At 44.8% G+C, this 27,133-nt stretch overlaps 1 protein-coding gene and 1 non-coding gene across 2 annotated transcripts; one reads left to right on the top strand and one right to left on the bottom strand.

The window, feature by feature from the left end:
• Positions 1-9,160: 9,160 nt before the first annotated feature.
• Positions 9,161-9,234, bottom strand: TRNAT-AGU (transfer RNA threonine (anticodon AGU)). The gene has a single exon. It is a non-coding gene; the product is annotated as a tRNA-Thr (tRNA).
• Positions 9,235-19,900: 10,666 nt separating this feature from the next.
• Positions 19,901-26,910, top strand: GOLT1A (golgi transport 1A). Its single transcript, XM_075264207.1, has 5 exons — positions 19,901-19,958; positions 20,641-20,732; positions 20,820-20,998; positions 22,315-22,378; positions 26,774-26,910. Exons 1-5 carry the CDS (start codon positions 19,934-19,936, stop codon positions 26,813-26,815), a joined length of 402 nt encoding a protein of 133 aa, XP_075120308.1. The 5' UTR covers positions 19,901-19,933; the 3' UTR covers positions 26,816-26,910.
• Positions 26,911-27,133: the final 223 nt, after the last annotated feature.

Raw genomic sequence — 27,133 nt, 5'->3', positions numbered from 1 at the left:
GAATGTTAGGCGGGGAGACGAGGTACACCGGGCCAGTTTGGGAAGCAGTCCCAGCCTCAACTACATTCACCCAGTGTGCCGTCAGTGAAATGTAGCGTCCCTGTCCGCATGCACTTGTCCACGCGTCGGTGGTCAAGTGGACCTTTGTGCAAAGCGCGGAACTAAGGGCCCGCCTGATGTTGAGTGACACGTGCTGGTGCAAGGCGGGGACGGCACACCGGGAGAAGTAGTGACGGCTAGGGACGGCATAGCGAGGTGCCGCAGTTGCCATCAGGTCCAGGAAGGCGGGAGTTTCAACAAGCCGGAACGCCAACATCTCCTGGGCCAGCAGTTTAGCGATGTTGGCGTTCAAGGCTTGCGCGTGTGGGTGGTTAGCAGTGTATTTCTGCCGCCGCTCCAATGTCTGAGAGATGGTGGGTTGTTGTAAAGAAACGCCTGATGGTGCCTTTGATGGTGCAGGAGAAGGAGATAAGACAGGACCAGGGGAGGATGAGGTAGAAGTCAACAAAGTGGCGGAGGCAGATGAAGTGGTGTCCTGGCTCGTCCTCTGGAGTGCATCGCCAGCACAGTCAGCAGTGGCAGTGGCAGAGGCAGAGGCAGTGGCAGAGGCAGTGGCAGTGGCGTGAACGGCAGGCGGCCTTTGTCCTGCCGTTGCTGCCTGCCACTGATTCCAGTGCTTGGATTCCAAATGACGGCGCATTGAAGTGGTGGACAGGTTGCTCTTCTCAGAGCCCCTAATCAATTTCGAGAGGCAAATTGTGCAGACAACACTATATCTGTCCTCGGCGCATTCCTTGAAAAAACTCCACACCTTCGAGAAACGTGCCCTCGAGGTGGGAGTTTTTCGGGGCTGGGTACGAACTGGAACATCTTGGGAGATTCCGGGTGTGGCCTGGCTTCGCCTAAGCTGCTGACCTCTGCCTCTGCCTCTAGCTACCCTTTTTGGTGCTGCACCTGCCTCAACATCCACACTACTTTCCCCGCTTGACATCCCCCCTGTCCAGGTCGGGTCAGTGTCCTCATCATCCACCACTTCCTCTTCCAACTCCTGTCTCATCTCCTCCTCCCGCACAATGCGCCGGTCAACTGGATGCCCTGACGGCAACTGCGTCACATCATCGTCGATGAGGGTGGGTTGCTGGTCATCCACCACCAAATCGAACGGAGATGGAGGAGACTCTAGTGTTTGAGCATCTGGACACAGATGCTCCTCTGTTAGGTTCGTGGAATCGTGACGTGGAGAGGCAGGTTGAGGGACAATGAAAGGAGCGGAGAACAGCTCTGGGGAGCAGGGACAGTTTGGGTTATTGTTCTGTAAAGCTTCGGAATTTTGGGAGGAAGGAAGACAAGACTGTTGGGTAATAGGAGGAGAGGAGGCAGAGTCTGACTGGCTGCTGGACAATGTGCTGTAAGCGTTCTCTGACAGCCATTGCAAGACCTGTTCCTGGTTCTCGGGCCTACTAAGGTTTGTACCCTGCAGTTTAGTTAATGTGGCAAGCAACCCTGGCACTGTGGAGTGGCGCAATGCTTGCTGCCCCACAGGAGTAGGCACGGGACGCCCTGTGGCTTCACTGCTACCTTGCTCCCCAGAACCATTCCCCCGACCTCGCCCACGGCCTCGTCCACGTCCCTTTCCGGGAGCCTTGCGCATTTTGAATTCCTAGTTAGAAATTGGCACTGTATACCAGTAGTAAAAATTGTGGGTGCACGTAACCCCAATATATTCTTTGAATTACCAGTCAGAAACTGGCACTATATGGCAGTAGCAAGAAATGAGGGTATTTATAACCCCAATATATTCTTTGAATTCCCAGTCAGACAATGGCACTGTATACCAGTAGTAAAAATTGTGGGTGCACGTAACCCCAATATATTCTTTGAATTCCCAGTCAGAAACTGGCACTATATGGCAGTAGCAAGAAATGAGGGTATTTGTATTCCCAATATACTCTTTGAATTCCCAGTCAGACAATGGCACTGTATACCAGTAGTAAAAATTGTGGGTGCACGTAACCCCAATATATTCTTTGAATTACCAGTCAGAAACTGGCACTATATGGCAGTAGCAAGAAATGAGGGTATTTATAACCCCAATATATTCTTTGAATTCCCAATCAGACAATGGCACTGTATACCAGTAGTAAAAATTGTGGGTGCACGTAACCCCAATATATTCTTTGAATTCCCAGTCAGAAACTGGCACTATATGGCAGTAGCAAGAAATGAGGGTATTTGTATTCCCAATATACTCTTTGAATTCCCAGTCAGACAATGGCACTGTATACCAGTAGTAAAAATTGTGGGTGCACGTAACCCCAATATATTCTTTGAATTCCCAGTCAGAAACTGGCACTATATGGCAGTAGCAAGAAATGAGGGTATTTGTATTCCCAATATACTCTTTGAATTCCCAGTCAGACAATGGCACTGTATACCAGTAGTAAAAATTGTGGGTGCACGTAACCCCAATATATTCTTTGAATTCCCAGTCAGAAACTGGCACTATATGGCAGTAGCAAGAAATGAGGGTATTTGTATTCCCAATATACTCTTTGAATTCCCAGTCAGACAATGGCACTGTATACCAGTAGTAAAAATTGTGGGTGCACGTAACCCCAATATATTCTTTGAATTACCAATCAGAAACTGGCACTATATGGCAGTAGCAAGCAATGAGGGTATTTGTATTCCCAATATACTCTTTGAATTCCCAGTCAGACAATGGCACTGTATACCAGTAGTAAAAATTGTGGGTGCACGTAACCCCAATATATTCTTTGAATTACCAGTCAGAAACTGGCACTATATGGCAGTAGCAAGAAATGAGGGTATTTATAACCCCAATATATTCTTTGAATTCCCAGTCAGACAATGGCACTGTATACCAGTAGTAAAAATTGTGGGTGCACGTAACCCCAATATATTCTTTGAATTCCCAGTCAGAAACTGGCACTATATGGCAGTAGCAAGAAATGAGGGTATTTGTGTTCCCAATATACTCTTTGAATTCCCAGTCAGACAATGGCACTGTATACCAGTAGTAAAAATTGTGGGTGCACGTAACCCCAATATATTCTTTGAATTCCCAGTCAGAAACTGGCACTATATGGCAGTAGCAAGAAATGAGGGTATTTGTATTCCCAATATACTCTTTGAATTCCCAGTCAGACAATGGCACTGTATACCAGTAGTAAAAATTGTGGGTGCACGTAACCCCAATATATTCTTTGAATTACCAGTCAGAAACTGGCACTATATGGCAGTAGCAAGAAATGAGGGTATTTATAACCCCAATATATTCTTTGAATTCCCAGTCAGACAATGGCACTGTATACCAGTAGTAAAAATTGTGGGTGCACGTAACCCCAATATATTCTTTGAATTCCCAGTCAGACACTGGCACTATATGGCAGTAGCAAGAAATGAGGGTATTTGTATTCCCAATATATTCTTTGAATTCCCAGTCAGACAATGGCACTGTATACCAGTAGTAAAAATTGTGGGTGCACGTAACCCCAATATATTCTTTGAATTCCCAGTCAGACACTGGCACTATATGGCAGTAGCAAGAAATGAGGGTATTTGTATTCCCAATATATTTTTTGAATTCCCAGTCAGACAATGGCACTGTATACCAGTAGTAAAAATTGTGGGTGTATATAGCCCCAATTCTATTGCTAGGGGACTTGCAGGGTATTTCTGGGGTGAAGGTGGGGGGGCACACCGTTGGAACGGGTATCGGGGTATATATCGGGTATACGGGAATACACTGACAGTGTATTCCATTCAGGATCCTGGGAAAGCTGGGTTGCGGCGATTGAGCCCGTCAGTGCCACGTTACACTGACAAGCTTCTCCCTGGAATTTAGCTCTTATAAGAGCTGTTGGTTGTCTTCTCCTTCCTATCCTAGCCTGTCCCTGCCTACCCAGAATCTAAGCCCTAGCTAGCTGGATGGAAACCTCCGTCCTCGGTGAATTGCAAGCTCAGAATGACGCGAAGCTGGGCGTCACTGTTCTTTTAAATTAGAGGTCACATGTTTTCGGCAGCCAATGGGTTTTGCCTACTTTTTTCAACGTCACCGGTGTCGTAGTTCCTGTCCCACCTACCCTGCGCTGTTATTGGAGCAAAAAAGGCGCCAGGGAAGGTGGGAGGGGAATCGAGTAATGGCGCACTTTACCACGCGGTGTTCGATTCGATTCGAACATGCCGAACAGCCTAATATCCGATCGAACATGAGTTCGATAGAACACTGTTCGCTCATCTCTACTAATAACTGATGGACACAGTAATATTTCAGGATTGAAATGAGGTTTATTGTACTAACAGAAAATGTGCAATATGCATTAAACCAAAATTTGACCGGTGCAAAAGTATGGGTACCCTTATCATTTTATTGATTTGAATTCCCCTAACTACTTTTTACTGACTTACTGAAGCACAAAATTGGTTTTGTAACCTCAGTGAGCTTTGAACTTCATAGCCAGATGTATCCAATCATAAGAAAAGGTATTTAAGGTGGCCAATTGCAAGTTGATCTCCTATTTGAATCTCCTCTGAAGAGTGGCATCATGGGCTACTCAAAACAACTCTCAAATGATCTGAAAACAAAGATTGTTCAACATAGTTGTTCAGGGGAAGGATACAAAAAGTTGTCTCAGAGATTTAACCTGTCAGTTTCCACTGTGAGGAACATAGTAAGGAAATGGAAGACCACAGGGACAGTTCTTGTTAAGCCCAGAAGTGGCAGGCCAAGAAAAATATCAGAAAGGCAGAGAAGAAGAATGGTGAGAACAGTCAAGGACAATCCACAGACCACCTCCAAAGAGCTGCAGCATCATCTTGCTGCAGATGGTGTCACTGTGCATCGGTCAACTATACAGCGCACTTTGCACAAATAGAAGCTGTATGGGAGAGTGATGAGAAAGAAGCCGTTTCTGCACGTACGCCACAAATAGAGTTGCCTGAGGTATGAAAAAGCACATTTGGACAAGGCAGCTTCATTTTGGAAACAAAAATTGAGTTGTTTGGTTATAAAAAAAGGCGTTATGCATGGCGTCCAAAAAGAAACAGCATTCCAAGAAAAACACATGCTACTCACTGTAAAATTTGGTGGAGGTTCCATCATGCTTTGGGGCTGTGTGGCCAATGCCGGCATCGGGAATCTTGTTAAAGTTGAGAGTCGCATGGATTCCACTCAGTATCAGTAGATTCTTGAGAATAATGTTCAAGAATCAGTGACGAAGTTGAAGTTACGCCGGGGATGGATATTTCAGCAAGACAATGATCCAAAACACCGCTCCAAATCCTCAGGCATTCATGCAGAGGAACAATTACAATGTTCTGGAATGGCCATCCCAGTCCCCAGACCTGAATATCATTGAACATCTGTGGGATGATTTGAAGCGGGCTGTCCATGCTCGGCGACCATCTAACTTAACTGAACTTGAATTGTTTGTCCAAAATACCTTTATCCAGGATCCAGGAACTGATTAAAAGCTATAGGAAGCGACTAGAGGCTGTTATCTTTGCAAAAGGAGGATCTACTAAATATTAATGTCACTTTTCTGTTGAGGTGCCCATACTTTTGCACCGGTCAAATTTTGGTTTAATGCATATTGCACATTTTCTGTTAGTACAATAAACCTCATTTCAATCCTGAAATATTACTGTATCCATCAGTTATTAGATATATCAAACTGAAATGGCTGTTATAAACACCAAAATATTTAGAACTAAAAATGATTAAGATTAATAGGGGTGCCCAAACTTTTTCATAGGACTGTATACGTGAGTATGACTATCGGTTTGAAAAGGACAACATAGTGTTCCAGCAGGACAACAACCCAAAACATATCTTGAGATTAGTGAAGAAATGGTTCCATGACAATGAAGTAGAGATGCTGAATTGTCCCCAAATCTCAATTCATCGAACACTTGTGGGTGGAGGAGGAGAAAAAAGCTGTATTTTAGCTTACGTGAGTCGACTAGTATCAGAATGTGTAGAAGAAACCTTGGATCAGATTTCGGTGAAGACATCCTTAAATCTGATTGAGAGCATGCCCAGAAGGATGCAGGCAGTGTTGAAAGCCTAAGGGGTGTAACGCTCCTTTGCGCCCACCTCTGTAGGCAGGATGTGTTCTAGTTCTCACCTCACTATGGCACAGTGCCTCCACCCGAATCTTGCTAGGAGCTCTGTAGAATACAGGAGGTTCTTCTTCTGCTAGGGATCTAAGCTCAGTACACAATCACATATGTTGCACGCAAAACTATTTTACTAGTTTATTATGCGAAGGATAAACAAGGTAAACTTGATAAAAAATAATTAATGAAACGTGAAGAGAAATAGTTCAGTGATTCACATGGCAATGCACAGGAACATCCTATAGTATTAGTCCCAGATTCGGGGTCATGTCCCGCAGTTCCAGTTAGTGGGAGGTATGTCCCGGATTCAACTCATCTGCATTCAGACATGAGTTGAATACAGTGGTGAAGCAAGAGAGGACAGGAGCCTGCCTCACCACTGTGGTCCTGTGTGCTCAGTGTGACTAGAATGTCCAAGTATGTCTGATGTCACAGGAAGGGGCGGGGCCTCTCTGAGGAGGGCGGGGTCTCTTCCACCACAGTGCTGTGCTCTATAGAGGAAGAACAGAAAGCAGTGAGGACTATCTTGTGGGACTGCAGGATAGAAGGGGAGTGATAGGATTATGTAGCATGGGACTGCATGTTGGAGAAGGTTGAGGGGAGGGAGTAATGTATTTACATGGGACTGCATAGTTGAGGGGCTGAAAAGAGAGTGATGTTTTACATGGGACTATATCCTGGAGAGTCTGGGGGATTAGATTGATGTTTAGGGTGGTATAGGAGTCCCTGGAGTACCATTGGCATTGAGGGAGACTGGGTCTTTTGGGTCTTGCTAGCATCTAATGGAAGACAGGGGTCTTTGGGGTGCTGCTGGCATTTGATGGAGGTTAGGGGTCCTTAAACTGGGGGCATCTGGAGGGGGAAATTAAACCTAGGGGAGTAGCTGGAGGAGAACATTAACATGGGGGTAACTAGAAGGGGGCATTAAACTGGGACAGCTGGAGGGGGACATTAATGTGCCCCTCTAGTTTCCCCCAGTTTAATGTCCCCCTCCAGCTGCCCCCACAATTTAATGTCCCCCTCCAACTGCCCCCACAATTTAATGTCCTCTTCCAGTTGCCCCCACGGTTTAATGTCCCCCTCCGGTGGCCCCAATTTAACGTCCCCCACCAACTAACCTCACAGTTTAATGTCCCACTTTAGTTACCCTCAGTTTAATGTCCCCCACCAGCTAACTCCACAGTTTAATGTCCCCCTCTAGTTGCCCCCAGTTTAAACTGGGGCAGTTGGAAGGGGACATTAAACCGTGGGGGTAGCTTGAGGGGGAGATTAAACTGGGGCAAATGGAGGAGGACATTAAACCGTGGGGGCAGCTGGAGGGGGACATTAAACTGTGGGTGCACCAGGAGACAGACTTTATATTGTTGTGTCTATTTGAGGAGAACATTAGAATGTGAGGGCATATAATATTAGGGTTATTATGTGGGAAGAATAAAGAGCAATTGATTGAAATGGGTGCAGACTTTTCTGTGCTCAGCCTATCAGTCCCTTTCTCAGATTCTCTTCCCCCTGGAGCAGAGGCGTAGATAAGGTCTGAGCACAGGGAAGGTGAAACACGTCTGAGTGGGCCCCCAACCCAGTGGGCGCTCCAATCCATGTTGACAACTTCAGAGGCATATCTTGACCACAGTAGTTGTAATGCATTCTTAATGATTAATAGTGCTACATATGCGTCTAAATTATTTGTGATAAATAAGTGTTTGAGAGTGGCATAAAAGGATATATACATAACATACAGTATCTATAGCCAAGTATAAATGCAGTCTACTACATAAGAAGGCCTCTTTACTTAAGAATGAACAACAGTAGAAAAAACGGAAGCAGCCAGCTCAATATCAAATCTATATAAGTACAGCAGCAGACGTGCACACTTTGTTTATAAAGGGCTACAAATCCAAACTAATTTGATATTTGACAGCAATAGGATAGCCAAACACAAGGAAAGAAAACATGGTCTCCTGCCTATGACTTAGGAAATACTAAGCAAAAGCCTGCCATTTCCATCTTCCACTATTAGGCCCGAATTCTGAACACATATACGTTATAGATGGACAAAACTGTTTAACATAACTGGTATGAATTAAATTGTAAATGATATTACTCACAAAATCCATGTCTCTTTTGGATCAAACTAATATTTTCATAATCTTTTCTCCAATTTTCAAACTAATAGATCAATACAAAAATCTGTTGAACTATATAAATGAAAAAGTCACTTCTTACAGGGCTGTTTCTCTCTCCTTCACATCGGCAAATCTGAGAACTACCTTGTCTTTGTCAATTTCATTGTCCCTCTCAATACTTAGTAGGGTTAAATTCGACATTCTGGCTTCATGCTGCATGCTCGTAGATGGGTTTTTATAAGTTTCAAGTGGCTGAAACTTCTCTCCACTTTTGCACTACTGACGGGAATAGTGACAAATACGGTAAAGTGTACTCAAGTTTGGAAAAGCTTGATGCATGTCATTGGCGATGAGAAATGGTAAGATTTTGTCAGTGGTAACCTGCTTTTTGTCAGTTGACAGTTCATTGTATATATTAACGAAAATGAGGAATTCATCTAACACAACCTGGGGTTCAGTAGACAGACAGAATAGAAGTGAACAAGTTCAATCACTTTATTGGCTACATCTGGGTCTTGAAAATGTTTATTATTAGTGGACTGAACTATTTAGCTATTTCTCTAAAATCTGAAAATCGATGCTCAAACTGACCCACAATACATCAAGTATATAATAAAATACTTCAGTTCTAAAGCGAGCTCGGCTATCCTCAATTGGCTTAACTTCAGCTTTTTTTTTTAAATGTAGATTGTGAGCCCCACATAGAGCTCACAATGTACATTTTTTTCCTATCAGTATGTCTTTTTTGGAATATGGGATGGAATTCCATGCAAACACAGGGAGAACATACAAACTCCTTGCAGATGTTTTTTTTGCCCATGGTGGGATTTGAACACCAGGACTCCAGCGCTGCAATGCTAACCACTGAGCCACCGTGTGGCCCCCTGGTAAATATTAGGCACTGCTGAGATTCGAACTCAGGATCTCCTGTTTACTAGACAGGCGCTTTAACCAACTAAGCCACAGCGCCACACACTTTAACTTCAGCTTTTTCATCACTAAACCGTTTCCTCTTACGTACCTCTCCTTCGTGATATGCTGTAGTGTTCTGACACATAGTAGCTAGCTCTTTGACCATGTTCTCAATAGTTACAAATGCCTCATCTGATTGCAGCTCTCTTATTTGTGTCATGCGTGTATCTATTACATGTACAGCTGCATTGATGTCCAGTGATTCTTTTTGAAGGTAATTTTAAAAGACATATGTTTTCTTTAAAGAAGACCTTTCATGGATTTGGGCATAGGCAGTTCTATATACTGCTGGAAAGCTGACAGTGCGCTGAATTCAGCGCACTGTCGGCTTTCCCGATCTGTGCCCCGGGTAAAGAGCTATCGGTCCCCTAACGCCCCCTCCCTCTGCTCACAGTGCTCGTCCATAGATGAGTATTATCAGGAGGGGAGGGGGTGTTCCTCTCCGCTCACACTGTACAGTGCTAAAGGCGCTGCTGTGGAGAAGGACGTTCCTGACAGACTGTCAGGAATGCCCTTCTGACTGTAAAGAGCTACGGTACCGGGACCGATAGCTCTTTATCAGGGGCACAGATCGGCAAACTTGACAGTGCACTGAATTCAGTGCACTGTCAGCTTTCCAGCAGTATATAGAACTGCCTGTGCCCAAACCCATGAAAGGTCCTCTTTAAGAGTGTATTCCAAAAAACTAGTATTAGTTTAAGTTCATAAGTACTTAGTTTTGTCAACAGACCGTTGGCTTCAGCAGCAACTTTTGGAGTAGTACTTTTATGCATCTTAATGCAGCACAGAGCCTCAAAGATTGCAGGCAAGCTTTGCATTACTTCATCAGTCACCTGTTTCTTAGCAGCTCATTTTTGTCTGATAGCCTTTTTAGTGCCAACACTGTTCCCTCCAGGATTTTATTTTGCTCTTTCTCAAGAATCGTATACCTGTGTTAGTCTCTCATATGGAATAGGTTCTCTCTAATAGTAATTGCAGTCATCGGTATGTTACTTTACCTTATGATATTAGCTCCCTCTAGTGGTGACAGTGGAATGTTACTATATTCTGTGGAGTAGGCTCCCTCTACTGGTGACTGCGGCTGGCATCTTGTTAGACTCTCTAGTGGTCCTTGTAGCCAGATAGACGTTATTATCTTATATGGAATAGGCTCACTAGACTGTGAACAGCGATATGTTACTATATAATATGGAATAGGGTCCCTCTGGTGGTGACAGTGGCATGTTACTATATATTATGGCATAGGCTTACCATGGCTGTGTCTGTGGCCGGCGGCATGTTACTGCACAATATGGCATAGCTATGAGCTTCTATGGCTCTGTTCCAACTTTTTGCTTTTACATTTACCTCTTATTCAGTGTTTTACTGCGGGTATCTCACACTTTGTCTCTTTGTTTGTCATTGACTCTCCTTAGGGTGGTCTACTGTCTTCTGTTTGTTTGTAGATCAATTTTATATGGCTAGTATTTCCTGTGTCTTTGTTTTCTTGGATATAAATAATTTATAAAATAAAATAAAATAATCTTATATCTAGGCAGACTTGATGTTAAAAATGTGTACAGAGTTTCGAGAGTACCAATGAAAATCTTAGCACTGCACAATGCACACGCTGCATCGATCAGAATTAAAGGGGTTGTCCCATGAAAAGCATCCTATCTATACTGCTAGTTTGTGTGGATTTAAGACATTTCCTAAATACATTGCTTTATCAAAACTGCTTTGTTTGGCCGCTATCTTAATTTATTCACTTCATTGTTGACATTGACATTGTTGTGTGTCTGACAAGCAATGGAGCTCCTCAGATGGGGGAGGTGAGAGCTCCGGGATTACTGTGCTGTCTATCTTCAGCTTTTCCACTTATCAGCCAGTTTAATTGAATTTGGCTGATAAGAGCTGAGATAAGGAGTCCTTTACCTCTGTATGTAATGCAAGCTGACTCAAATCCAGCTCTGCTACATCAGTTTCCACATCAGCTTTATACTGTAGTAATGTATTTACAACCAATCCCTCATTACTGACTACAAACATAGCAGATAGCAGAGCAAGTGAAACCAATGTGCCGAGAAATCCAGGAAGTGAAGAGAGCACAGAGCCTGCAGGCTGCAGAACAAGAGTTATGGGAATACCCCTTTAAATAGAGGTTGTGTGCACAGCAATGCACATAAAATGCTTTTTCAGAGTAGTTAAAACAAAACTCTGGCTTGCAGCTCCATTAAGTGACCTTACATGGTCCTTGCCCCAACATAGGCTTGCCTGCTCATTAAGTTCTCATTAAGACCAAGTTCTTTGGTGAGCACATTAAGTAATAAGTTACAGAATGACTCTGGAAGCAATTCAAATGTAATAAAACGCTCATGGCTTTTACCAGTTTTGGTGACATATCTTAATGATAAGGAGAACTGGTCTATTTTTATGATATCAATTATGGAATCCACAATTACTGAGAACAACTTTTCAGCTTTCACTTCCTCTATGATAGCTCCTATTGTTTCACTTGCAAGTACAGAAATCAGTTCATTTTGTGATTCTGAACTCAGATAAGTAACAAGGCCTACTGGATTTGTCATATTATTTTCAAGAACAGTGTCAAACTGTGCTAGCAAAAATTGCCCTCATTGACATCTCAGCCACCAAAGCCACCATATTCTTTGTGACACCTAAATGCAAGACCCTGTTGTGCTAAAGAAAGAGTGACATCTATCAGTCTAGGGTCAGGGGATAATCATACACATTAGGGAGAGTGTGTGCCTACATAGGTGTACGGAGACTTGCAAGTCATTCCTGCTCCACTAGGGATTCTGGGTAAAAAAAAATATGCAAATCTTAACATCATGCTTGACTCAGTTAAAAAGCCTGCTGACATGATGCAGAGTTTATTGGCAAATTAGTATTTCTATTCCAAAAGGAACAGATTCCCAGCTATGGACTGCGCTGTTTATGCCTTTTGAACCTCCTCAGCATAGCGCAGGGATACTGACTTGGCAGAGTGAGAAACTATATACCAGGGTCAGGGGGTAATTATACACATCAGGGAGAGTGTGTGCCTACATAGGCAGTACAGAGACTTACAAGTCATTCCTGCTCTGCTAGGGATTCTGGGTAAAAAATATGCAAATCTATTCTCCAGGATGCAGGGGTGAACCTGCTCCTTTCACCGCCCGAGGCGAAGTACAGAAAGCCGCCCCCCCCCCTGTCGGGGGAGGGGGCGGAGCGGGGGCGTGGCTTAGTGGAGGGGCATGGTGACTCAAAGGGGGCGGGGCTTAGCGCCATTCGCCGGCAGAGAGCAGGCCCGGAGACTGCCTGCGATCTGCCTGAGCGTGAGGGGAGGCTGCTGGAGCAGTGCTGCTCCAGTGTCCTCCCCAAACCACCACTCCGTGCTAAGCCAGTCCAGGACAGCTTGTCCTGGACTGGCTTAGGTTAGCAAAAAATGCCGCCCTCCCTGAGGCCCTGGCATAGTGCCGCCTGAAGCACTCGCTTCAGGTCGCCTCATGGGAGGTGCGGCACTGCCAGGATGTAATTAGGAGAACAGTGCCTCTATATGCCGCCCTCTAGGGACAGCCCCCTTAACATCATGCATGACTCAGTTAAAAAGCCTACTGACATGATGCAGAGTTTATTGCCAAATTAGTATTTCTATTCCAAAAGGAACAGATTCCCAGCTATGGACTGCGCTGTTTCAGCCTTTTGAACCTCCTCAGCATAGCGCAGGGATACTGATTTGGTAGAGTGAGAGACTATAGACCAGGGTCAGGGGATAATCATACACATTAGGGAGAGTGTGTGCCTACATAGGTGTACGGAGACTTACAAGTCATTCCTGCTCCGCTAGGGATTCTGGCCGAAACAGCACTGTCCATAGCTGGTAATCTGTTCCTTTTGGAATAGAAATACTAATTTGGCAATAAACTCATGCATGATGTTAAGGAGGCTGTCACTAGAGGGCAGCATACAGAGGCACTGTTCTCCTAATTACACCCTGGAGAATAGATTTGCATATTTTTTTTTACCCAGAATCCAAAGTGGAGTAGTAATGACCTTCTAAGAGGCCTCTGTTTTGCAATGATGCTGGGATTATTACCAGTTATAGTCCCTTGCAAAGTGGAGTGCTAAAGGCTTAATGAGTCTCCACACACCTATATTGTGGTCTCTCCCCAAGGAGTGACGATACCCCCCTAAACAGCCAACAGCAGGAATAATAAAGCCACTGGCTTTTGGATGAGTGATTTAACCATTGTTGTTGAACTGTGCATGATTTTCCTAGTTTGTGACTATACCAAGATGGGCTGAATCGTCTTTTTTCTGTGTCACAGGGAAAATTGTTATAGACATCATTCAATCCTGGTTGACATGGGCCATGTTCCATTAGACCTCTCCTCACGTCAGTAGTAAGAATCTGATCCTCGAAGAGAAAAGGATCAGTAAGGTAAGGGCTATTTAGGGTTTAATTTGAATATGCTGTCAATGCTAGTGGTGGTGCGAGGACCCGAGTTGCCGTCAAGCTCATCACTGTGTGGCTAGTAGGACTGCTAGGTAAGCTTAAAGAGGACCTTTCATGTCTTCGGGCACATGCGGGATGTTCCTGTGGATAGATCGTCAGTATCAAATATCTTCATAACTGGACAACTACTTAACAGTGTGCTGCAAAGAGACAAGAATCACACAAATACAGCCTATTAGACCTGGTACTGACCACTTGTGAACCTGCAGCCTGGCCTAGAAGGACCCTGATGTGGAGGACAGCTGTAGAATGACCTGTTGCTGCTTTCTGCAGAATCACCACATGGAGCACAGGCAGGGACCAAGGTTTCGGTGCACTGTGCAACACATACCGACGCTATACTCTAATCAGCTGCTGAAACCTTTGCCTGCTCAGCTTCACTCAGCCAGTAACAACTGAGACTTAGCAGGGTACCAACTATACTTAAAGAAGACCTTTCACCACTTTTGGGCACATGCAGTGTTATATACTGCCGGGAAGCTGACAGTGCGCTGAGTTCAGCGCACTGTCGGCTTTCCCGATCCGTGCCTGGTGTAAAGAGCTTACGGTGCCGGTACCGTAGTGCTCTATGGTCAGAAGGGCGTTTCTGACCATTAGCCAGGAACGTCCTTCTGCCTCGCGGCGCCAATCACGCTGTGCTGTGGAGCGGGGAGGAACGCCCCCTCCCTCTGCTCACACAGCTCGTCCATAGACGAGCATTATCAGGGAGGGAGGGGGGAGTTCCTCCCCGCTCCACAGCACAGCGCGATTGGCGCCGCGAGGCAGAAGGACGTTCCTGGCTAATGGTCAGAAACGCCCTTCTGACCATAGAGCACTACGGTACCGGCACCGTAAGCTCTTTACACCGGGCACGGATCGGGAAAGCCGACAGTGCGCTGAACTCAGCGCACTGTCAGCTTCCCGGCAGTATATAACACTGCATGTGCCCAAAAGTGGTGAAAGGTCCTCTTTAATAGTTGCAAGTCAAATTTATGTATGAGATAGCCAAGATCATTGTCTATAAAATAGTGGTAGTCTCACGTTCCAAGCTGTAGTGGATGGTGAGATATGGAGCCTGAAAGTCACAATTTTAACCCCTTCCCGACATGCGCCGTAATAGTACGGCGCGTGTCGGGTCTGTAACTATGGCGACCGTCATAGCCGCCGGGTGTCTACTGCTCTAAGCAGTAGACAACCGGCTCTAATGCCTCCGATCGGTCCCCGGACCGATCGGAGGCATTAACCCCTCCGGTGCTGCTGTCAAAGGCGCCGGAGGTGCCATCTTCCCGGCGGCGCATGGGCGCCGCCATTTTGGCAGGGATCGCCGGCTCCTGGAGCATGCTCCAGGGCCGACCCCCCGTTGCCATGACAGCCGGGAGCCTTGTTAAGGGCTCCCAGCCAGTCTGCAAATTCTCTCTTTTGCAGGCTGGTGTATACAGCCTGCAAAAGAGATGATGATTTTTTGCAATGCATTGCAATGCATTAGCATTGTAATGCATTGCATTAGTGATCAGACCCCCTGGGGTTTAACACCCCTAGGGGGTCTAATAAATGCAAAAAAAATAAATAAAAAAAAAAGTAAAAAAAAATATAAAAAAATATAAAAAGTATTAAAAGTTCAAATCACCCCCCTTTCCCTAGAACAAATATAAAAGTAGTTAAAAACTGTGAAACATATACATGTTAGGTATCCCCGCGTCCGAAATCGCCCGCTCTACAAATCTATAAAAATATTTTTCCTGTTCGGTAAACGCCGTAGCAGGAAAAATAGTCAAAAGTGCCAAACCGCCGTTTTTTCACTGTTTTAATTCTGATAAAAATTTGAATAAAAAGTGATCAAAGCAATAACATTTCCCGAAAATGGTAGAACTAAAAAGTACACCCGGCCCCGCAAAAAAAGACGCCCTATGCATCCCCGTACACCTATGTATAAAAAAGTTACGGCCGTCGGAATATGGCGACTTTTAGAAAAAAAATTTTTTAACACCGTTTTGGAATTTTTTTTAGGGGTCAAAATGTAAATAAAACCATATAAATTTGGTATCCCTGGAACCATACCGAAACACAGAATACAGGGGACATGTCATTTTGGCTGCACAGTGAACGCCGTAAAACCAAAGCCCGTAAGAAAGTCGCAGAAATGCATTTTTTCTTCAAATCCACCCCATTCTGAATTTTTTTCCTGCTTCCCAGTACATTATATAAAATAATTAATGGTGGCATCATGAAGAAAAAATTGTCCCGCAAAAATTAAGACCTCATATGACTCTGGGAGCGGAGAAATAAAAAAGTTATGGGGTTTAGAAGGAGGGGAGTCAAAAACGAAAAACGAAAATCAAAAAATGCCATCGGCGGGAAGGGGTTAAAACATTAAAACATTGTTACCCTTTTTCTTGCCCATGTATAAAGCTTGGGAGACTGTTTTTATTACTAGTATTATCTCTGTTTTTCTATAGCTAACTCTGAGGTCTTTGTAGCATATATATCCCAAATGTATTTACCCGATGATCCTCTGTGAATTTACTTACCTATCCTTCCTGGAGTGTGGGTATAGGAGGACACTGCAGCTTTTTCAGCCTAGAACCTTAACCCAAAGCATACAGTATTGTCTGGCCTACATGGGCACAACATGTTAAATGCTAGTAGTAGTAGTAATAACTAGAGATGAGCGAACAGTGTTCGATCGGATATCAGGGTGTTCGCCACGTTCGAATCGAATCGAACACCGCGTGGTAAAGTGCGCCAAAATTCGATTCCCCTCCCACCTTCCCTGGCGCCTTTTTTGCACCAATAACAGCGCAGGGGAGGTGGGACAGGAACTACGACACCGGGGGCATTGAAAAAAATTGGAAAAAGTCATTGGCTGCCGAAATCAGGTGACCTCCATTTTAGACGAATAGTGGATTTCAAATCCGGGTCATATGAGAATGTGAACTTTGTGACTATGAGACAGGGATAGCTGTACAGGCAGGGATAGCTAGGGATAACCTTTATTTAGGGGGGAATGTTATTAAAAATAACTTTATGGGGCTCTATCGGGTGTGTAATTGTGATTTTTGTGAGATAAACTTTTTCCCATAGGGATGCATTGGCCAGCGCTGATTGGCCGAATTCCGTACTTTGGCCAATCAGCGCTGGATCTGCTGGAGGAGGCGGAGTCTAAGATCGCTCCACACCAGTCTCCATTCTGGTCCGACCTTAGACTCCGCCTCCTCCAGCAGAGCCAGCGCTGATTGGCCGAATTCCATACTCTGGCCAATCAGTGCTGGCCAATGCATTCTATTGGCGTGATGAAGCAGTGCTGAATGTGTGTGTTTAGCTCAACTACACCGGTGGAGTAGTTGAGCTAAACACACACATTCAGCACTGCTTCATCACGCCAATAGAATGCATTGGCCAGTGCTGATTGAAGCAGAGCTGAATCTGTGTGCTTAGCTCAACTACTCCACCGGCATAGTTGAGCTAAACACACACATTCAGCACTGCTTCATCACGCCAATAGAATGCACTGGCCAGCGCTGATTGGCCAGAGTACGGAATTCGGCCAATCAGCGCTGGCTCTGCTGGAGGAGGCGGAGTCTAAGATTGCTCCACACCAGTCTCCATTCTGGTCCGACCTTAGACTCCGCCTCCTCCAGCCGAGCCAGCGCTGATTGTCCGAATTCCGTACTCTGGCCAATCAGCACTGGCTAATGCATTGTATTGGCGTGATGAAGCAGTGCTGAATGTGTGTGTTTTCGCTCAACTACACTGGTGGAGTAGTTGAGCTAAGCACACAGATTCAGCTCTGCTTCAATCAGCGCTGGCCAATGCATTCTATTAGCTTGATGAAGCAGAGTGTGCACAAGGGTTCAAGCGCACCCTCGGCTCTGATGTAGCAGAGCCGAGGCTGCACAAGGGTTCAAGCGCACCCTCGGCTCTGATGTAGCAGAGCTGAGGCTGCACAAGGGTTCAAGCGCACCCTCGGCTCTGATGTAGCAGAGCCGAGGCTGCACAAGGGTTCAAGCGCACCCTCGGCTCTGATGTAGCAGAGCCAAGGGTGCACAGATGTAGCAGAGCCGAGGCTGCACAAGGGTTCAAGCGCACCCTCGGCTCTGATGTAGCAGAGCCGAGGCTGCACAAGGGTTCAAGCGCACCCTTGGCTCTGATGTAGCAGAGCCGAGGCTGCACAAGGGTTCAAGCGCACCCTCGGCTCTGATGTAGCAGAGCCGAGGCTGCACAAGGGTTCAAGCGCACCCTCGGCTCTGATGTAGCAGAGCCGAGGGTGCACAGATGTAGCAGAGCCGAGGCTGCACAAGGGTTCAAGCGCACCCTCGGCTCTGATGTAGCAGAGCCGAGGCTGCACAAGGGTTCAAGCGCACCCTCGGCTCTGATGTAGCAGAGCCGAGGGTGCACAGATGTAGCAGAGCCGAGGCTGCACAAGGGTTCAAGTGCACCCTCGGCTCTGCTACATCAGAGCTGAGGGTGCGCTTGAACCCTTGTGCAGCCTCGGCTCTGCTACATCAGAGCCGAGGGTGCGCTTGAACCCTTGTGCACACTCTGCTTCATCAAGCTAATAGAATGCATTGGCCAGGCGCTGATTGAAGCAGAGCTGAATCTGTGTGCTTAGCTCAACTACTCCACCGGTGTAGTTGAGCTAAACACACACATTCAGCACTGCTTCATCACGCCAATAGAATGCATTGGCCAGCACTGATTGGCCAGAGTACGGAATTCGGCCAATCAGCTTAGCACACACATTCAGCTCTACTTCATCGGGCTAATAGAATGCATTGGCCAATCAGCGCTGGCCAATGCATTCTATTAGCGTGAACTGAGTTTGCACAGGGGTTCTAGTGCACCCTCGGCTCTGCTACATCAGATTGCTACATCTGATGTAGCAGTGCCGAGTGTGCATCAGATGTGTAGTTGAGCAGAACTGGCTCAGCACTGCTAAGTCTCTGCATTCGCATAGGAATGCATTGGCCAGCCTTCGGCCAATCAGCGCTGGCTCTGCCGGAGGAGGCGGAGTCTAAGGTCGGACCTGAATGGAGACTGGTGTGGAGCGATCTTAGACTCCGCCTCCTCCAGCAGAACCAGCGCTGATTGGTCGAGTTCCGTACTCTGGCCAATCAGCACTGGCCAATGCATTTCTATGGGGAAAAGTTAGCTTGCGAAAATCGCAAGCTGACAGGGATTTCCATGAAATAAAGTGACTTTTATGCCCCCAGACATGCTTCCCCTGCTGTCCCAGTGTCATTCCAGGGTGTTGGTATCATTTCCTGGGGTGTCATAGTGGACTTGGTGACCCTCCAGACACAGATTTGGGTTTCCCCCTTAACGAGTATATGTTCCCCATAGACTATAATGGGGTTCGAAACCCATTCGAACACTCGAACAGTGAGCGGCTGTTCGAATCGAATTTCGAACCTCGAACATTTTAGTGTTCGCTCATCTCTAGTCAGCTCCTGTCAGAATAATAATGATGCAGGCTATGCTACTAGCATAGCAGCCTGTTTGGGGGTGGGACTTTCACTTTAAAGGAGTATTCACGTTGCGTTTTTGGCCTCCCTTGCCGGGATACGTTGGTAACCAGTCACAATCAGCTCCCCACTTATCCCTGCATGGAGAACTGCAGGCCCCCCTTTTTTTTTAATGGCCAGTTCTTCGTGCAGGGATAAGTTGACAGCTGATTCTGACTGGTTACCAACGTATCCCGGCAAGGGAGGCCAAAAACGCAACGTGAAAAAGCCCTGAGGATTTATTAGGAGGGCTTTTATAAATGGTGTTGGCTCTCTATAGGCGCTTTCACACGTAGCAGATTTTACCTGCAAATAGAATCTGATTAAGCCTTGTAATGCTGCTAAATAAAGGGAAATGTAATACATAATTGGTATGACGCAAAATAAGGTGTGTGTGTGTGTGTGGGGGGGGGCAGACACTTAGGCTGTATGGGGCCCCAAAATTCCTGATGGCGGCCCTGATTGTGACCACCTTTATGTTGTGGTGTCAAATGCCGTTTTTGCGCTGTAGCAATTCAACGTGCGGTGCCAAATCTAGTGATAGACTGAAATTTGCAGTACAAGTCTCATACATTGTCATATAAAGCTCTAGTTACATCACTGCTTCTGCTGCTCACAGAGTTAACATTCCTGCTGATTTCTTCATATTCCAAGGGTCATTTGGGATAGAACACGTAAACTAGGAAGTGGAAGGCAAGACACTGCGTCTCCTACATTGAATGACAATGATCAGCGAAATACAGAGTGAGTGACTGCATCTGGTAAATCCTTTTAAATTCTGCCGCTATAGAAGTGACTGAAAATGTTAAGCTATGTCTATGCCCTTGTATGTTATTATAATGTCTTTTTTATTCCCACTTGCTGCCCTGCACTGTCCTGATGACACGGCAGCGACCTGAAACCCTCTTGGAGTCTCACATAGTAGCAGTACTCTGGTCTGATTGATATGTCTTATATCACAAAGATAATCTCAAGAGATCTTGAACACCCCACTGTATAACATTTATTTAGCCACAAGCCATATCACATAGCACAGCCTTCTCTCTGAACTGCTCCTATCTGTAATAGTGATTGACACAACTGGTGGTGGAGATGTTGTAGTTGGTAGTTGGTGCCTTGGTGTTTGTGGGGGTCCTTTCAGAAGCACAACTTGAAGCTCCTGAACACCAATGCAAGATCTGTAACAGGGACCCAAACCATGAAGAGTGGCTGAGCATCTTAGTTGCCCGATCTTGCAACTGTTTGGACAGAGAGAACAACCAACTCCTTCGTGTGCACAACCCAGGAACCCCTCAATGAATGGAGGTTACCATAGAACTCCCTTGCAAGCAATAAGTCAGAGATTTAAGTAGCAATGACTTAGATGAGTAGTGGCAGACCTAAAGCTGAGATCCATAGACTTCATTCATTTTTATTCTCATTGCAGAGCTTGGTGCTGGTCTGACTGGATTTGGTATTTTCTTTCTAATATTTGGGGTTTTACTCTATTTTGATAGCGTTCTCTTAGCTTTTGGAAATGTAAGTATATTCTATAGACTGTTTATTAGCCTCAATCAATAATCTGAAGAAAATCCCTTGAAAAATTTGTCTGTGTTTAACTTGTAGATTTTGTTCCTGTCAGGCCTTGCGCTGATTATAGGCCTCAGACGGACTTTCAGTTTCTTTTTCCAGCGACACAAACTGAGGGGCAGCTCCTTCTTTTTAGGTGGAGCGTTGTTGGTCCTTTTACGATGGCCACTAATCGGAATGTTGTGTGAATTCTATGGCTTTATCAGTCTGTTCAGGTAAATACCAAATAAAAGTATATAAGCCTACAATATATGACAGTGACGTGACAGATACCTTGTGTTTGGTATCACTGCTCAGTTTCATTGAAGGGGATAGGCTCGAGCTATAATACCACACACAACCTGTAGACTGGCGTGGCGCTGTTTCATTTACAAACAAAGCCATCATGTTTTTCTAATCATGGAAACCGTTTAACTACTCTTTGTGCAACACTAGGAGCACAACACTGAGGATGGCACTATTGATAACCACTAATTTGAGGTTGCCAGAATTAATGGGTTCTACTCCGTGACCTGCATTATTATTCTAATATGCTCCCCAGAGCCTACCCCTCACCACAGTAAAATGCCCCACAGTGGCCCACACACAGTATAATATGATCCCCACAGTGTCCCCCCCCCCCCCCCCCCCCAGTATAATACTCTCCAGAGGCCTCCTCCGTATAATTCTCCTCAGTGGCCGTACACAATATACTCTCCAGAGCCCCTTCCCCAAGTATAAAATGATCCTAAGGGGGAATTCACACTGTTTAACGTGGCGCTAATTCTGGCACGATAACTCATGTAAAAATCAGCGCTGCAAAACAAAATCCCATTGACTTCAATGGGTTCCGTTTAATGTGCATAACACATTGAAATCAATGGGAGGCTTTTTAACCCATTGATTTCAATGTGTTACGCGCGTTAAACGGAACCCATTGAAGTCAATGGGATTCTGTTTTGCAGCGCTGATTCTTACGTGAGTTATCGTGCCAGAATCAGCGCTGCGTTCACCGTTTGAATGCCCCCTAAGAGCATAAAACTTCTTCAGGCGAAACCTTTCAAATTAGTTTCAATGAATTTTAGTGAGGTTCGGCCCTCCGGTTTGTTTCAGTGCCTGTATTGTACTCTTGGGTCTCTTCAAACCCATAGTATAATAAGTATAGGCCCGGGGAGGTGAGTAAAAATAACTCTTCTACAGACTGGTGGGTGTAGGTTTCAAAATGCGTCACTTTTTGGGGATTTCCATTGTGTTGGTACTCTAAGGGCATAGCAAAGGTACCTGAAAACTATTCCAGCAAAATCTACCCTCCAAAAGCCAAATAGCGCTTTTTCTGTTCTGAACCCTGCAATGTTCTCATACAACATTTTATAACCACATATGGGGTAGTGCTGTGTTAGTGAGAATTTTTTTTATAAATTATGGGGTGCTTTTTCTCCTTTTTCTCCATGTGCCAAAACAGTAGTTTACATCCATATGTGAAGTATTTCCATGCTCAGAGCAAGAAAGGGTTAATAATTCAATTAGTTTACTTATTTAATTTTTCTTACAGAGGATTCTTCCCATTAGTGTTTGGATTCCTGGGATCACTGGGCAATATTCCTTTACTCACTAAGGTAATTATCATTAGATCATAGAGAATTGTATATCTTAAGATGGCCATGGACATATCATTTAAAGGGGGTTTCTGATTTTATAGAAAATAAAGTTTAACCACTGAATAAGGAAAAAAAATTTAAAATATTTTCCAATATAATTTATTCATTGTCAATAGTAATAGCAAAATTACAGGCGCAAGATTACGCGGCGTATACGCTCGTAACTCCCATCGAAATCAATGGGATCTTTTTGAGCGCGCAAACTGCTGACACGCGTATACGTGCCAGATTGCGATCCACTTTACTACGTGTGAATTCCCCCTAAGACTTTTCTCTCCGCATTTTTTTGAGCAGAAACCGGGTGGACCCCATTATAGTCTTTGAGGTCTGAAGGTTTCCACGGGTAACCATTTATTAAGTGGATTGGGTTTCTGTTTTTCAGGTCCTCTAGAGTAAGTATGTCTTTTGCTATAACAAGCAGATAACATACCAGTTAGTCATGCTGGAACATTTATTTTGTAACTTAGCATATCACCATTGCCTTGCATTGCAGTGCGTAGTTACTCTATGTGCCAACATATAATGCATGAGATAAAGTCACGTACGTCAGTGCGCTACGTCTGTGAAAATGTTGCATATCCGGTAATCTGAGGCATTTTCTCAGTAAACTGCCAGCAAAATATAACTGTGCACTGTGCTTGTCAGTAATATTTGTATTGATCTTGCTTTTCACCCTTTAGCATTCAACATTTCCAAATGTCATGTCTTATAATGCCTGTTACAGAAGGATTCTCAGAAATGTTACACTAAATATAGCATCTGAAATTTTTCCATCGGAGGCAGCATTGCTTATACAGTGGTCAGACAATTTTGTAATAGAGGTGACTGTCATTACACAAACATAAAACTTTATGAGCCGTCACCAGTCATGTCCTTTAACGTGCAGATGGTGCCTGGACGTATGAAGTTAGTTTGAAATGGCATCATATCGTGTGGGGTAATGTGGGAGCTGGAACAGAGAAGGGTTCATTTTAGGGATTCTATTTACGGTACGGAGGGGTTTACATTAGGAATTGTGATAGGCCTGTCTGAAAAGATGTGTCTTTAGTTTGCATTTGAAACTGTAGAAATTGGGAGTTAATCTGATTGTCCGGGGTAGAGCATTCCAGAGAAGTGGTGCAGCTCGGGAGAAGTCATGTATACGAGCGTGGGAGGTTCTGATAATAGAGGATGTAAGTGTTAGGTCATTGAGTGAGCTGAGAGCACGGGTTGGCCGGTAGACAGAGATGAGGGAGGAAATGTAGGGAGGTGCGGCATTATGGAGAGCCTTGTGGATGAGAGTGATAACTTTATATATTATTCTATAATGAATAGGCAGCCAATGTAGTGACTGGCACAGACCCGAGGCATTGCTGTAGCATCTAGACTAATAGATGAGCCTGGCCGCTGCATTCAGAATACATTGTAGAGGGGAGAGTTTAGTGAGGGGAAGACCGATTAGTAAGGAGTTACAGTAATCAAGGCGAGAATGAATCAGAGCGACAATAAGTGTATTTAATGTATTGCTGGTAAGGAATGGGCGTATTCTGGAGATGTTTTTGAGGTGGAGGTGACATGAGCATGCGAGTGGCTGGATATGGGGGTGAAGGAAAGGTCTGCTCAAACACAACCCCAAGGCAGTGGGCCTGCTGCCTAGGAGTTATAGTAAGGCCTGAGACTGCAATGGATATTTCAGGGACAAATCTATTAGATGGTGGAAACAGTAGTAGTTCAGTCTTAGAGGGATTTAGTTTCAGATAGAGTGAGGACATGATATTTGAGACAGCAGAGAGACAGTTGCTGGTGTTCTGTATGAGTGCAGGGGTGACGTCACGGGAAGATGTGTATAATTGGGTGTCATCAGCATAAAGATGGTACCAGAAGCCCTGAGGAACCCCAACAGTAAGGGAAAGAGTGGAAGAAACAGAGGCTGCAAATGATACACTGAAAGTGCAGTCTGAAAGATAAGAGGAGAACCAGGAGAGTGCAGTGTCCTTGAGGCCGACTGAGCAGAGCATAGTGAGGAGGAGTTGATGGTCAACAGTGTCAAATGCTGCAGAGAGGTCCAGAACAATAAGAAGAGAGAAGTCACCATTAGATTTAGCCATTAGGAGATCATTGGAGACTTTTGTGAGGGCCGTTTCAGTAGAGCGCAGAGTGCTGAAACCAGATTGTAAGGGGTCAAGCAAAGAGTTAGCAGAGAGATGGTGGATCAAACGAGAATAGACCAAGCGTTCCAAGATTTAGAGATGAAGGGGAGGTTAGAGACGGGTCGATAGTTAGCAGCACAGGAAGGGTCCAGGGAGGGTTTTTCCAATAGTGGGGTTATGACAGCATGTTTGAAAGAGGATGGGAAAACTCCAGAAGAGAGAGAGAGGATTAAATATTTTAGTAAGGTAACTTGTGACTGCAGGCGACATAGATCGGAGAAGGTGTGAGGGGAAGGGGTCACTACTGCAGGTTGTAGGGCGAGATGAAGAAAGTAGCTGGGAGACTTCCTATTCTGTAACAGGTTCAAAAGATGAGAATGGTCAGTCTGAAGTGCGGTAGGTGAGGGAATCAGTACTACGGTAGGTGAGGGAATCAATGGCACCTGGGGCTTGGGCAGTTATTTCCTGATGGATCTTATCAATTTTACTATGGAAATAAGTGGCCAGGTCATCAGTACTAAGGTCTGTGAATGGTGTCTGTACCTTGGGTGTGAGTAAGGAGTGAAAAGTTTCAAAAAGCGTTTTAGGGTTGCTGGAGAGAGAACAGATGAGGGCGGTGTAATAGGCTTGTTTGGCGAGGTGAGGGGCAGAACTATATGTTTTCATCATAAATTTGAAGTGGAGGAAATCTGCAGGTGAGTGTGATTTTCTCCACAGATGTTCGGCACATCTAGAGCACCGCTGAAGAAAATGTGTCTGTGGCATGTGCCAGGGTTGCTGCCTCCTATGTCGGAATTTACGAGTGGAGGGGGGAGCCCCTTTATCCAATGCATTTTTAAGGGTTTCATTATAGTGACTGGTGGCCAGATTGGGACAGGAGATTGAGGAGATGGGGGACAGAGAGGACTGTAGAGTATCTGAGAGGTGCTGGGTGTTGATAGCACGCAAATTCCTATATGTATGATGGGTAGTTGTATCCTGTGAAGGGGAGAGAGCACTTATGGTGAGAGACAGAAGGTTATGATCAGAGAGGGGCAGAGCAGAGTTAATAAATTTAGAAACTGTGAGGAGTCGATGGAAGACAAGATCAATCGTGTTTCCACCTACATGTGTGGCAGAAGAAGAACATTGTGAAAGACCAAAAAAAGAGGTTATTGAGAGAAACTGAGGCAGCTGGGGAGACAGGAGTGTCAATAGGGATGTTAAAGTTACCCATGATGAAGGTAGGAATTTTGATGGATAAAAAGGGGGGAAACAAAGTGATCCAGGAATTGGTAGGGTGAGCCAGGTGGATGGTAGATCATGGCTACACATAAGGAGAGTGGGCAGAAAAGTCTGATAGCATGGACTTCAAATAAGGGGAATGTGAGTGAGGGTACCAGTGGAATGGCCTCAAAAATGCACTGTGGTGACAGAAGTAAGCCTACCCCACCACCCTGCCTGTTGTCAGGCCTAGAGGTATGTGAGAATTGTAGGCCACCATGAGACAGAGCAGCAGGGAGGCTGTATCTGCCTGCTGGATCCAAGTTTCAGTAAGGGCGAGCAGGCTGAGGGATTTACTAAGGAATAAGTCATTAATATATTCTAGTTTGTTACACACTGAGCGGGCGTTCCAGAGAGAGCAGTTAAAAGAGACAGAGGAAAGATGAGGAGAGGGAACATGGTAAATATTGATGAGGTTTGTAGGCCTTCTATGTGTGCAAGAAGAAGAAGAAGAGTTAGCGAAATAAAGGAGCTCACAGAAAAGCTTCCATAACTATATAATTATAGGGGGTAACATCTGTGAATGGTGTCGGCACCATTCGCAGCTGTTAGTGGTGGGTGCTGGCTGTATTATACAGTCCAGAGTCCTCTCCATAAGTCCCCATGCGACCCCATGACATTAAGGGGTTAACGTTGATAACATGACTGCTGAATATTGGCTCTTGTGTACACAGCACAAACTGAAAAGTGAGATGAATTGTTAGCCTATTATGAGGGTTAAATGTAAGTGGGAAAACTACATTTAAAGATTTTTTTTCATATTGATAAAAAGAAATCTATAAAATAAAACCATTATTTAATCAATTAATAATTCTCTGATTCACCTTTTCTATCAGAAAGGGTAAGATGTTGAGCCTCAAGTTTGCAGCATTGTATGTGCAATTGTTATAGATAAACTAAACTGGTATTCTGTCCTTAATATCAACTTCATTGTAATAATCCATATTTGTGTACTTTTCAGCTTTTTCAGAGCCTGGCAGGAGGGGATACGACCATGGTATAGCCATAATAAGACAAATGTAAATCAACACGCACAAGTACAAGCCTACAAATTGCTCTCTTCTGCTAATGCCTCCTATACCTCTGTATACGCAGGACTGCCTGGATCTTCATTGTCTCTCCACTATCACAGCTATGTGTCAAGACGTCTGCTTTAAAGTAGTATTTAATATGAAAATGAATCTTTAAACTTGTGTCATTATTTAAAAGAAATTCCTGGGCACGCCTACAAGCTACCCTCTGCCTATGACACCATTACTGGCAGGTACCAATATCATACTATAAGGAACATGTGTACTTAGCAGTAAATACTTGACCTAAT

The sequence above is a fragment of the Leptodactylus fuscus genome, chromosome 2 (genome assembly GCF_031893055.1).
Source record: "Leptodactylus fuscus isolate aLepFus1 chromosome 2, aLepFus1.hap2, whole genome shotgun sequence".
NCBI lineage: Eukaryota > Metazoa > Chordata > Amphibia > Anura > Leptodactylidae > Leptodactylus > Leptodactylus fuscus.
The sequence above is the reverse complement of the archived record's forward strand: the minus strand, read 5'-3'. Positions and strand labels throughout refer to the sequence as shown.